General features: G+C 37.9%; 1 protein-coding gene across 1 annotated transcript; it reads right to left on the bottom strand.

The window, feature by feature from the left end:
• Nucleotides 1-7,485: 7,485 nt before the first annotated feature.
• Nucleotides 7,486-14,274, bottom strand: LOC114521680 (cholinesterase-like). Its single transcript, XM_028542187.1, has 6 exons — nt 14,196-14,274; nt 13,424-13,503; nt 12,217-12,369; nt 11,764-11,894; nt 9,498-9,648; nt 7,486-8,339 (listed from the first exon to the last, which is right to left on the bottom strand). The coding sequence occupies exons 2-6, from the start codon at nt 13,488-13,490 to the stop codon at nt 7,486-7,488; spliced, it is 1,356 nt and encodes a 451-aa protein (XP_028397988.1). The 5' UTR covers nt 13,491-13,503; nt 14,196-14,274.
• Between the last annotated feature and the right edge of the window lie 467 nt (nt 14,275-14,741).

Raw genomic sequence — 14,741 nt, 5'->3', positions numbered from 1 at the left:
ATGTAGATCCGAATACATGCATATGACTTAAATTCGGTTTCTTACCAATTAATGCTTCGTAGGGTGTTTTCCCTAAACGTGGATTGAAACATCTGTTTCGGATATAAGCTGAAGCCATTGCAGCATACGTCCAAAGACGTTTTGGTAATTTTGCCTCTAACAAAAGACATCTCGCCGAGATGATCTCGCTATGCTAAACAAGCTTCTCCAAGCTCTCTCTACTGTACCGTTCTGATTGAATGAGTAAGGCGCACTAGTCTCATGCTTGATTGAGCGTTTCCTCAAGAGACTTAACTTTTAAATCCATAACTAATAAACTCACCTCCATTGTCGCTACGTAGGCACTTGACGTTTCCATAAGCGGTGATGTCAGCTAGGTATTTCTCAGTAGCTTCTATAGTGTCCACTCTTCTGTTTCATGAAGTATATCATATTTATGCCTGTAAAATCATCTACAAATAATAAAGCGTATTTAAACCCGTCTTTTGCTGTGGGCTCTATCGGCCCTGCTAGATCACAATGTACAAACTCCAAGGGTGCTTTTGCTCTCTGGTCTGACTCTCTACTTCTCGTCTGGCACATTTTGCCTTGAGTACTTACTTCACACTCTGGCTCCTTGTGGTTGGTAATCTTCATGCCTTTACCTTCTCTAGTTTCTTAGGAATATCTCCGTAGTTACAGTGACCTAGAATCTTGTGCCATTCTCCTACTGAGCTAGCTTTATTATCTGACGATGATATGCTATTTAAATAATACAAACGCCCTTTCTTCCTGATCTCAAACACGTTGCCTTCCTGTGTGGTATATTCACTTACCTGTTTTTCAAGACTTATTGAGCCTCCTCTACCTACTTCGTCCGAGACTGAAAAAATATCTTGGTTATAGGACGGGATATAGATCACGTTATAAAACATAACATCATGCACGACGTCTTTGCTGTCCTTTCTTCTGCAGTCCTTCGTGTTGTGTGTCTTGCTTCTACAGCTACTACACCAGCAATCCGAGCTCTTGTGGCCCTTTTTAACGCACCTGAAGCATTTTCCTTCGAATCGTTTCTGTGCTGGCTTTGGGTACTGGACGTTGTCTTGATCTTCCGCTTTACAACTCTTCTCATTTTCTTCATAGTTGCGTAATGCTGTCTTAAATTCACTGAAAGTCATTGGCTTCTCTCGTTTTATGGCTACGGTTGAAAATGTTTTATAACTCCGCGGAAGCCCCTTTAATATCATAGCGATGAGTAGGCCGTCGCTATAATAACTTCTTCGGCTGATTTTAGTGCCGTAGAAGCTGTCTCCGCGCGAAGCATATATAGTCGCTTGTGTTCTCGTTCTCGCCATTTTTCAACGAGGTCAGCTCGGTGTACAAAGCGATGATTCTTGGTTTTCCTTTATCTTGGTAGTGATCACGGTCAAGGATTTTCAACCATCGTCTCTTGCTTCTCGTATGATCAGGGATAAACTACGATCGTCCAAGCATTGGAATAACTCGGCGAAGGCATTTGCATTCCTTCCCGCATCTATAGCTCCCGTTCATCTTCGCTAGGAACAAACACATCGTATAGTTTCTGAATCCTCATAAATGCGAGGAACTTGACTTTCCAGAGTTCATACTTGCTTTAATTCATCTCCGTTGAGTACAAGTCCTCTCTTGGGCCCATAACCTGTTAGGTTTTGAGGCGTTGCCATTTGCCACTGCTTCAACCAAGTACAACTTTACACGACAACTTTATAGTGACTGTTTATTCACTCTGATATTACAGGACAGGATTACATCAATATATAAGAAGTTACATGGTAATATGTTTAGGACGTATAACATTTCACTTTATATAGCCATATTTGTTCTTTCATTTAATTACCTTTGCTTACATATATATCTACGGAATTTATAGAATATTTACAATCAATCGATCATCAGAATATGATAGAGCATAGTTTAACACCTATCAAGTCCCGTCTCACGACAAGTCGCAGCACTCTCAAAAACATAATTTTGTTCCCTCAGACGTTTTACGACGCACTCGTTTTAGCCCACTTGAAGCCTTTACACCTGCAGAAGTATTTTTACTCGAGCTTAAATTAAATTCGGTCAGTATTTTTTTTCGCGCAAGACTCTCCCACGCGGCCAATCTTCGGCCAATCGAAATAAATCGTTGTCGCATGTGACATATTTGTGACCATCTTATTGGCGTTTAGTGGTGCATTCAACTTGTTTCTTCGTGCTAACTTCAGTGGCTCATTCGACTTCCAGCTTCTTTGTGCTTAACATCAGCTGATGGTGAGAATTGCTTCTGATATACGACACGTTACGTTAGCAAAAAGCGCAATAATAACTGCCTAGCTCTTACGCAGGCGGCAGGCGCTTTAGTATTTAGGCTTTTTACAAGATCTTTTTAGCATCGCTAAGACAGGGAGCAACCTTCTCATCAATATCCTCGCGCTCCAAGTTTTGCGAGGTACTTCATTTAAGCCTTTTCCCTCCCATTTCCCCTTTATCACCCTTAAAGATAGCCCTCGTTAACCTGCCATAGTTTTGTAGTGCCTGCCAATCTTCTGCTTTTATTTCTAAACTTTCTCCGCTAAACGCTTAGCAAGCTGCTTGTTTAACTTGGTATGCCGCTTGATATTACACACGAAAGCAAAGCATGCACACTATAAATAGTTCAGCACCATGTTTGAAGCTTCTCACCTTATAAAGTTTGAAGTAACACTATTACAGACACCGAAGTGTAATACTAGCCGACGATGGAATGCTGCCCGCAAAATGAAGGGTTTCTTTAGGTAAACAAAACCTATGCAACATGATATCGTAACGTAAAATTTTTGTCTTCACTTAAGATGTCGTCCTTATGTAAAATAATGGAGAGCTTATAAGCACGGACTATGTGTACTTGCCTCTCCTCGTACGGGACCGTGTCTTAATCATTACCGCATAGTGGTCCATGGACTGAATTAGTGCATCTTACGTGCCTACATAGTAAGACTGAGTATAACTTATACAGAGATAAATGAGAGATTGGAGAGATTGCGCTCGTATATTTCTAAAGTTATGTGTGTCACGACTTTATCACCATCGACTCGACTTTATCAAAAAATTAAAGTATACATACGTTGTATACGATGTGGTATAACAACTGCCTAAATAGACAAAACACTTCTCGACGTTTCGACCTGAGGGCCTACGTCAGGAGAGTTAGTATGAAAAAAAGCCCTCAGGTCGAAACGTCGAGAAGTGTTTTGTCTATTTAGGCAGTTGTTAAACCACATTTGATGCTAAGTTGTTTGAAGACGCTGCCACGCTGCTCCTTGGTTATATTGGAAGTATTTGGAACTTATCTACGTTGTATACGGATATATGCAGATCATGCAGAGCCGAGTAGCTTTTATTGTAGCTATGCGTAGCCAATTAACCTCATTGAGACCTCGAATTTAATTTCTTCTGTGCTATAACATAGGTTAAATCAGTTAACTTACCTTTCAGTATGGTAGTATTAATATAATTCTTCTGCTTTCTCTGCAGTGTCTGTCGTGTAAAATATCTTGCTTACGCGCTTATTTCGCAGCAGCAGTTTGTTTGTTCAGTAATCAGCTGATTGATGAAATATATGGGCGGCCGTTACCACCAAAAATGTTACACGTGTGAAATGAATGGACATAAACAGAAATCATTCATAACAAACACGAATGATTCAATGTGTTTAGAAATGCTTGAACATATTGTAGTAATATGACTGGACAAAACAAGAAATGACTCGTTCAAAGTTGAAACGATTCACTTCACTGTGTATTAATTCGGCTATTATTGAACTGATTCGTATGGACCAAGTGAAATGACTTGATGTATTTTGCAGTGACGCAACAAGTCGTATAAGAGTGACCCAGTAAGCTGTCAAATAATTCATGCTTTTTTACAGCCATCCGATGTGTTTTAAAATAGCTCAATGTTTTAAAATAGCTCTTGCGTCATCTATAAACTAGATATAATTGGTTCAGTTGGTATGCATAGTCACTAGTCAGTCTTGAACGAACAGTGTTTGACACAGCTACATAGAAGTTAAAACGTTTCAGTTCTAACTGTAAAAGCGTTGTTAATTGTTATTGTGCTCGCATGAATAAATGTTTCGATGAGACGAGTTGCATGCATGTGTTATAGATGTGTTATAACAATATCTCAATATCTAGTTAGAACAGCATTGCATCTGCATGCGTAATCGCGACAATAATAGCACAAAAAGAGCCGGAAGAAGCAGTTTAGGGTGCGGCAAATTTTCAGAATGGGCCATGCACATTCTTTAATTTAAACCTTAGCAACTATAGAGGAAACTTAAATTTATACAAGTACACCCGGACTTTCAGATCGTATAGTATTATTACATTGCCATCGTAATCATGGCGTAGCCTAAAGATCAAAATTAAGATCATGCAAATGGTGTAATTATAATGCAAGGCGGTGCGGAGCACCGTGCGTGGGTATTACTAATTCCGCTGGGAGATTAAATACACCCGGGTATTTTGACAGAACATAGCGGTATTGTCACAGGACATTATACAAAGAGTGAGTCTTCTGGTATAATGTCTATTCTGTGATATTGTTCAAATTCTATGTCATGGACGGTCGACGTTGGATAGTTTTGTGTATTGTTGAATGTTTTGTGTTTTGTTTGTGTGACAGTTTTGTATTTTTTGTATTGTTTTGTGTAATGGTTTTGTGTTTGGTGTTGTTGGGAAGTTGACTTATTCATTAATTAGTGACATTATATATATTAGCGTTAATTAAACTTTTAATTGCAGAACTTTTATAACAGACATTGCGACATATGCGCGAGTAATGTGAACAAGGTAAAACAACAGCTGATTGACAAGATAAGTATAGGAGTGGGATTAGAGTGAGGGCAGAGTAGTGCGAGACAGCGCGGAGAGTAGACGAACAGCCTGTGAAGAGAAATCGCGAATAGAAACCTAAAAAAAACAGAATTTATGAGTGATGATAATTATTGATCGGGGAATGAATTCCCTATAGTGTATTGTTTTGTGTATTATTGAGCTTGGTATGTTTTGCAAAGATAAAACCGACTACGAAAAGCTATCACACATTGTTTTAAATAATATATAGATATAGCACTTTAATTTGGGGGCGTTATCTCGACTTTATTTCATAGTCATATTCAAACCAGTTTACAATTTTTTCTTATGCTGTAAATTGTTTGTTTTAATCATTACTAGAAATACACATGCATGCAGCAACCTCTCGCCATTTCAAACGAAACAAATAATTTCCTAAGCCAGCCAGACCTAATCTTTTATAATGAAATGACTCAAATGAGTCGACATATGATGTTTTTAATTTTCGGAAACAAATGTAGTCCTAAAACTAAAAGAAAAATGAGAAGCTAGTCATGCCAGCTTTTCAACAAGGAAAAATGCTCGTGTTTACGGCCGTCAAGGAAAACTTGTGAAGAAAAATTTGTCAATTTTCTCGCGTACACACGAGCAAGTATAACTTGCAAGTGAACTGGTCAAGTGAACTGGACAAGGAAACCCTGTCCGTCTGTACGAGGCTTTAGGAGTTAGGATGGGTAACTCGACATCGCGATCGTCCGCTTCTACATTGTTCATGGTTATCTCAATATCTAGTTCTACCTCTTTTAGTTGCGCCTATCCCAAAATTCCATTGCCGATCGACAGACTTTCGAAATACACTCTTGAGTACTCCGATCATACGATCGAACTGTTCTCCCGATCAAGGGGAACGACATTTTGGATAGCAATACAGGGTGTCTCAAAAAAAAACGCAACCACTTAAATATGCAGAACATTAATACAGCTCTAAAGCGCAATAGATAAGCACCTCTGGGAATTGAAAATGATACACCTCATTAAGCCTCATTATCATCTCATTATCTATTGTTTGAATTGCATTCGACGCGACCAAAATGCGACGTTTAACCTAGGATTATAGCTAGGATCGATGTTATGCTGATGACTCAACTCAATACTACTTTTGGATCAAAATCAAAATCGAATACACACATTCATGCAGACAATGATTTAAATTTTTTAGACTAAAAATAGGGTCATTTGCGCTATGATGAGCCAAACATAAAATGTAAGAAAATCCCTTGTCGAAGCGCTGGTTACTTGTCGTTTGAGAAATCCTTCCGGGTCCATTAAGAAATCACAATGCTTTTCACGGATCTTTTTTCGCACCGTCGTCTGAGAGAAACTACCCATGTCTAGGAATTCTTCTTTGTCATTGCTATATCGAGGCCATGTTGGTAAACTATCCACATCGCCGACCACAATCGGTAATCGTGATGTGCCTAAATTTGGATTGCTGTAATTGGAAGAGAAACTGAAATTTCATTGTGTTGTTGTTCAAATTGCATTGAAAAAGTAAGAGTTATTCAAATGGCACTGATTTTTAAAACACATGCACATCAACGTTCTTCCATCCTGCAAAAGTGCAATGTACTGCGGTATGGCACCGGGACGCACACACATATAGCTTAGGCGCGGCTAAGATTTGTTCCTGTGTATTAATTTTAATTATTTTTGGCCTTTGTATATGAGTAGATATATTATGCATGATAAGCAGGTACGCCATGCTCAGCAAAGTAAACTCAATTATACAGTAGTTCACCACTGTCCCTTGCGTGATAAATATATATGATCAATTCCATCCAGCCGGAGAGCCTATAGATGTATCATAAGTGCTAAATACGTGCTTTATATTGCTCCAAACGACTGTGATATATTATAACATACCCGGTTTTAGCAAAGTTTGTCCAGTACATTATCATCCTCATAGCGAGCGTTTGATCGTCAGGCCGGAACAGCGTGTTATTAACCGGTTCACCAAAGACTGACTAAAATGAACGTAAACAAAAATGCATGTCCGTATGTGGTACGCCGTGTGATCGACTGCAAATTCGTTTTGTAACTTCAAATTAAATATCTAGCGAAGTGATAGTTTCATTGTAATACAACCGCACGTATATCTCAAATTATAACGTTTGAATTGTAAGAGTTCTAAACTAAAGCGTAAACATGTAGTTGTTATTTTTTAACGGTTAACCCTGCTTTTGACGTCACGTAATTAGATCTCATTATAAAACAAGATGGCGGATATATCGCGATAGTCGATGTTTTTCATCGCCAATATCTTGCGAAGTAAGGAAGATAAACAAATTTTGTAAAAAGGCTTTATGAGCAGCGTAAATTTTTTTTTCAACAAAACAGAAATATTTTTCATCGTCATATCCCTTTAAGGTTTTGGTCAAAGTCGGTTGTTCCTGACAGATTTACCTTCTATACGAATTTCATTTATGCAAAAGAACCAAAGAATCCTTTGGTCTTTTGAAACCTGGGTTAAATTATTGCATCGGCTTGAGGCAACCAATTCAAATTAAGCTTCACGCATGCATGCATGTTTCTATACCGTATCCGCACAGGAAAAATTAAGCGAGCGAAATAGAAGATAGCATTTTCAAGTGTAATGCATGCTTACCACAATATCAAGTCCATGAGCTGAAAATCCAAACACTCCATAAGGGTACAAGTACGTCACGTATTTTACCAATGGGGCATGAGAATATTGAAATACGTACACATGTGTAGTATTCATGATTTTGGATCTTAGTTTAGCCTCGTGTCTGCTAGCACAAATAAACGATTCGTCTGTTCCAAATGCTACACTCGGTTTCAAAGCCTCTAGAAAGGAAGGGATACACTTCGGCTGGTAAAGTTCTCTCGCTTTCTCGTACACCGCCTCTGATGCATTTTTAAAATGTGCTTTCAATTTGTGCTCGAACCAATTCAAATAGTCGCTAATGTTCTTGGACGTTTTCAATAGCTCTTGATCATTTAGAAACGCTTCATCTTTGGTGAAGGAAAGTATTACATCTTGCTTTTTAACGTTTCCACTTTCCCATATTTTTTTTGGCTGATCAGTTATAAATTCTTTATCGACAATAGGACCGGTCCATACTGTCCAAAAATCCTTGCGATTGGAGATTCTCTTCCATGTGTCTACGCTCACATTTCGGAGACATTCGATTAAATTATCATCATCGCTGCATTTAACCTTCTCCAGAAACCATCGTAAACCGCCTTTGGTTTGAGTATCAGTCATAATCGCCCAAGGCATGAGCATGTTTCCGCTTTGGAAAATAGCTTTATCAAAATATTCCCAGCTTCCTTTAGATACGGTATGCGCCGAGACGCTGGCACCTCCAGCACTCTCACCAAAGAGGGTGATTGAATTTGAATTCCCGCCAAAATATTCGATATTATCTTTCACCCATTTCAACGCCAAACGTTGGTCGTATAGACCGAGATTACCTGAAATTAATAAGATATTCTCTACAAACTTCGTTTTAAAAGAATATCATGAGGTTTGACGATCGAGCGTTACACTGGCATGCACAAGTCAGGTCATGAACAAATAGATAAAAGTAAAGTGAAAAGGGTACGTGCGACAGGTCTCCAATATTACCTAGTGTATAAAATTTGCTTCTTATCTAAAATGTGCTTCTATATAAAATAATAAAATATAAAAGTACTTGTCTTATATAAAATCATTTGCGCTTACGTATTTGCGTCGCTTCCTGTATGCTTTGCTAAAACTGAAACATCTTTAAAACCTGGTAGTTTCCGTGCGAATTTTTACTCGCTTTCTCAAGGCTAGTTTCCAGTCAGCAAAATTCTCCTTTGGATGGGACAGGACAGGAAGGTTTCCTTTGTATAAACGCCGCCTGAGAACTCACCGAAAAAGAAAATTTTCCTGTCCGTTCCGATCCAAAGTAGATTTTTCCTGACTGTAAAGCAATAAGCCTGATAAATTTTTACCACTTTAATTGATTCAAGGCGAACGGTTCATTCTAACTTGGCGTTTTTGTTTTTGGGAAGATTTGTTTGCTGGTTTTGGTTTTTTATACCTTTTGGTAACAATTTTTTTAGCATCTGTTTTCAATTTATCTTATAACTGCGCTAGCCTCTTAGCTAGCTAGTTTATTCATCTAGATCTACTACGATTTCAGGCCTTGCATGCGCATGATGTCAGTAAACTTAACCACTTTGTTGCAAATAACTTGTATTAAAAATTTGAAAAATATACTTGCTACTATACGGTTAAACGCATTATATGAAATAATCAATCATAATCAAATAATTTTCACTTCTGCATGCATGCAACTTGATTTCAACCCATTCAAGTGCATGCATGCATGGAATGGTTTTGACGTACGTGGACGTAATATTGCATGCCAATGGCGTAGCCAGCCTGACAATTTAGTCATGCTCTGCTAATATTTTGGTGTTCATTGACTGTGAAAACAATGATTGTAATGATTAATAATTCTAATGACTTTAAGCATGACCAAATTGTCAGGCTGGATACGCCTGCCACTGAATGTTGCTGAATTTGAATGTTTTTCTCACGGCAATGTACGAATTACGAAACGTGATTTTAAGCTCCAAGAAAAATGATTGATGACGAACCTTTAATTCGGTCATCTCCAGTTGCAAGGAATCCCAGAGCTGTAAGTCGGTAATTGATAGTAACCAGAATGACACCGCCAACGGCGACAAAATTTGTACCAGGATATTCGCCTGAGCTGCCGAAACGAAACGCTCCACCGTGAATCCAAACCTGAGAGGTGTAGAATCGTACATCTGAATGCATTTTCTCTTTCCAAAGCGGGTCACAGTGAATTTTAGCACTGTTCCGAGAAACGTAATATATGCATATTCATATAGGAAAGCAGAATTAACAACCAGTATTAGTCTTTTAGCCCCGGTCAGGAGATGAATTGAATTGAAATAAACGACGATTTCCTCAGTTATGATGGAACATGCACGACTCAATTGACCGTAACGAAAAAGATGGCGGCATGTACATTTTACCAGAATGCATTGCGGGCATTAAGAATGATTGACTGAAAAAAGATGGCAAGAAAAACTCCTAATGACGTGAAATTTTAACACAGCGAAGAAAATAACTTCCTGTTTTATGCCTGTCCTTTAAAAGACGTCAGTTCGCTTTTTTTAACGATTTCCGACCGCAATGCATTCTGGTAAAATGTACATTCGCCATCTTTTTTGTTATGGTCAATTATACACGAGGAAATTAGCCTTTCTCATTATGACGTTTTTGGGGTACTTTCAATTTTCTCAAATGTGTTTAAAGAATTATAACAACATGAAAAGCAATTTTTTTAGGATCAACAGACCATTTAAAAAACAACTGCAGCCTAAAATGAAAGACAGCCGCCGTTACGAAGTCATACGCTCACGGGCAGAACTGAATATATGAATAAACACCCCCCCCCAATTATCGTTCTAGTTACGGCCCTGCATACTCGTCATCGTGAGAAAGGCTAATTAGGTAGTTGCTAATACGCGCGACATAATATAGAAGAGGTGATTAGCTACATTACTGTCCAGAAGTAACCTAACAAAAACCGCGGTTAACCTAGGTAAGACATCGCTCTGATTAACCTCGGTTTGTTCTCGGTTCAACCGCGGTGAGACGGAAGTTAAACCTTGGACAAACTCGGGGTGACAGACATTTTCTTTCGATTTTTTCGTGTTGTCGCTCACAGCTGTTCATAATATCTCGTGATTATCATTATTTCTAGACAGTACGGTACATGCATGTATTTGCATATCTGTAGTAGGCCTATATTCAACTTATAGGAAACATTTGACACCGGTAATGCCAATCACAAAAAAGGAAAATGATTTATAGATCCAAGATTTAAAAACTTATGCACTGCTTTTATAAGTTTCAAAATGTGCAATTTTTTTTTCAATACCACGTCTGCACCGCGCATAAAACAACCACAACCGCCCTATCAGCGGAGCAACATCCGTAATTAAGGAAGGAGACAACATGCAGCGAAGAAAATCGATCGATAATGCGGTAATACCATAGTAACAAACACATTCATTCAGACAAACACATATAGACTTTGGTTATAATCACGCTAGCCTGATCCATAGCGGGTGGGAGCCGTGCTCATTTCAGAGTAATTTCTATGAGGGGCGTGAAGATTAAACAAGCTAGAGAATACAACGATCTTAACCTTTCACAATATTAATCATGTTTCGACTCATATCCTGGTTTAAGTATTGATTCAAAAGAGATTTTCCTTATGGAAAGTAGTTCATAACAACAAAAAGAGAAGCAGCACCAATATATACGACCAAAATGCACAACAAAACACTAAGGCCCCAATTATACGATACGGGATTAGTAACGTACCCGGTTACTTTTCACATCAGATAGGCGTTGCAGTTACACGAGGATGTAGCAATCCGGTGAGAGTCCGCAGAATAAAAATCACTCCGCTCTGGAAGTGACATGAAAAAAAATCCGGTACAATTCTGTTTCCTAGTAACCGGTATATAATAATGTTATTATGGTATATAATAAAAATAAATGGACATCAAACGCTTGCAAAAGTTACCGATTCCAGAATAAGTTCTATTTCACTGGCCGTACACGGGAATAGTATCTTGGACTATTTGCTTGCCCTTCGTTTTCCGTCATTTTGTTTGTATTTTGAATGAATTCGATATCGTGTAATCAAGACAAATCCGATACCATAATATGTATAAATCGAATTAATGTAGATAATCCGATACGAAAACTAATCCGGTATTGTGTAACTGGGGCTGATGGTATAATTATCGCACTGTAAAACTAAGCTTGTCGAACCCCCGAAAAAATAAAAACAGGGCCTAAAAATAGAGAACATCTTACCATAACACTAGCATTCTTAGGACGTGGAAATGGTGTCCAAACATTGAGAATTAAGCAATCTTCGGTGAGTGTTAGACCTGGCCTTTCTGGTTGAATACATGCGATTATATCCTCAGTGGTGTTTAAGGTGCCTAAAATAGAAGCGCAGAATAGGAGCGCTGTATAGATACGTATATAACCGTTATTTATTATCACCTTCATATTCAGATACATGCAGATTCACACATGCAGTAAAAATATTGCTTTCAGAATTGTATTGTGAGGATCACATGCACCTTTGAATTATTTTTATAAACATGCACGTATTTAATTCTTGCTGATTTTTGAGAAATCAGTAATTGCATGATCTAGCCAATTCAATTCGAGAAAAGAGTATATATTCATTTATCAAAAGCCCTTACATCTTTTAAAAAACTTTTTATTAAAAAAACCCACTTAAGATAAATACTATACCGTTCCAAGGCTTTTTAGGTTGAGGTTTTTGAAACCTTAGTTCACCAACTGGAGGTTCGGCGTACGGAATATTAAGGAACTTTTGCACTTTGACTTCGGCTAAACTTGACGACTGGATTTTGCCTCGTATTAAACCTGATTGGGTTTGGATTACTGCAAAATACAAAAATAGGCACTCAAAGAGTGCATAAGGATTTGCAATGTATTCAACCAATGTTTTGTTTATTGCGAATGGCGATTGCATGAACATAGGCAGCCCAATGTTATGGTCGCCTGCGCACGGGCACATATGGCGTAGTGATAGTTATATAATAGTATATAAAACCAATTCCCGAACATTCAAAGCCATTTCCTCAACGTTCAACCTGCTTGTATTCTTCAGTTATATTAAAATTGTTGAAGATATTTTAGCGTTTTTTATCGGTATTTTTATTTTATCGGTATTTTTTTGCCCAAAAATCGCAAATATTCACAAACTGATTCAACGGTAATGGCGGATAATAGTTTCCGACGGTTCGCGAATTTTTGAGTCCTCGGAAGATGTCGTAGTTACGTCACATTCTTACTATCTATCTATCTATCATGCACAGACGATGACATAAAGGATTTTGCTTAATAAGCAAAATGGTTAAAAAAAAATGTATAAAAATGTATAAAAAATACCGAATTCTGTGAACCTGAAACAATCATGGAGTCTGACAGTTTCACTTTGAATTTCTGAGGTCTAGGTCAAACTCGCTCTTTTCGTGCACCGAACCTAATGAAAATACTAATCCTGATTACGTTTAAATCCGCGACATTTTATCTGCATTTGATGTTGAAATACCGGTTCGCCCTTCAGTTTTCCATTCGTTATCCTCTAAAGTCTGAACTCAAAAGTCTTCTATACCATTTAGTTTAGCTCACCGGATAAAAAATTTAAAAATACAGAATGAAAACCGAATTTCAACTATAATTACAACAAATTACGACATGGAGTTACGACGAATTATGTCACATCAAAACCAGCCTTAACCGAACAAGCTCTCGTTACCTCGTAAACACACAGAGCCTTATATATAATACATGTATATAGGTTCAAATTGTTAGCGTTAACACTCGCTCATGCATGCTACCGCGCAAGTTAACTGATAAACCTTACAAAACTTCATGCATAGTGATCTAAAAATCATTCGGTAAACTCATCAGAGACATACAAATTACATACCTTCTCCTTGGTTAGCTGATATCAGGAAAGGCTCGCAGAGAAGAAAAATTACAACGACGAAAAACATCTCCTATATTCTCCTATATATTAAAGAAATATCCTATAATTATTCGGAGTGCAATAAATCGCCGAATACAATACACCTACATTCTAGGGCGCTTCCCACTTAAATAGCAGCCAAAATGGTCAGACCACTCTAAACTGAAGTAGAGTATTTCGTTAAAAATATAGCGGTGAAACTGCATTTCCCGTGCTTGGCAGATGTAAATAACGATAAACGTGAATGCAGATTTGTACACTCTAAAGATTTGAACACTCTAAAGTGTATACCAGTAATATGTCTGTACTGAAATACAACAAGGACCGGTCTGGCCGTTTTTACTCTATAAGGGAAAGCGCCCTTATGTATATATTTACACAATGCATGGGTCATATTACTATTAATGCATGGTCGAGTCGCTTCAAAGCCCGTTTATATTTTTTATTTTAGCTGTCTTTCCTCCAATAAAAACCAAGGCAATAAAGGTGAGTACAAGTTAAATGTGTGTGCATTCATAATTAGAAGGAATCCTAGTGCTGTGAATCGAGTTTAATGATGTAAATCCAAACAAAATCGAACAAATATTTATCACTGAGTGTTGCAATATATTTTGCACAGTCACGATCGACGTGCAAACTCTCCTGATCGCAGAACAACTTCAACGTGCAACTTTGATCACAGCTTTAACGATTATTATTAATATTTAAGAACGAAATCATTCAATTGCCTCACCTGTTACAAAATCTAACAGCTTAAAAGTTCAAACCATTCATTTGTCACACGATCAATAGGCCAAGTTGGTTATTCGCGCCAGTCTTATATATAATGATATGTGTAATGTGATATTTTTATGGTAATGACCGTGTGCAAACAGCGTGTGAAAAGACCTTTCTTATAATGACGTCAAACGCGAAAAGTCTGATGTCACACGAAATTTGATTGGCTCCACAAAACCATCGAGCCAATCAAACTTCGTGTAACATCAAACTTTCCGCGTTTGACGTCAGTATGAAAAAGGTCTATTTGCAGCCCGACATGCATGTATGCCCATGTAGCTATGTCCATCTGGCAGTCTTTTTTTTTGTCGAGGAACGAGTGTCAAGCGTTTAAAGTCAAAGTGAAGCACAGTTAATTGCATATTTTAGATAATCATCACGAATCTAATAGACCTTTCTTATAATGACGTCAAACGCGGAAAGTCTGATGTTACGCGAAATTTGATTGGCTCCACAAAACTATCGAGCCAATCAAACTTCGTGTTACATTAGACTTTCCGCG

Source organism: Dendronephthya gigantea, unplaced genomic scaffold (assembly GCF_004324835.1).
Source record: "Dendronephthya gigantea isolate DGI-Jeju-01 unplaced genomic scaffold, DenGig_1.0 000000F, whole genome shotgun sequence".
Taxonomy (NCBI): Eukaryota; Metazoa; Cnidaria; class Anthozoa; order Malacalcyonacea; family Nephtheidae; genus Dendronephthya; species Dendronephthya gigantea.
Note: the sequence above shows the minus strand (reverse complement) of the source record. Positions and strands in the feature narration are given on the sequence as shown.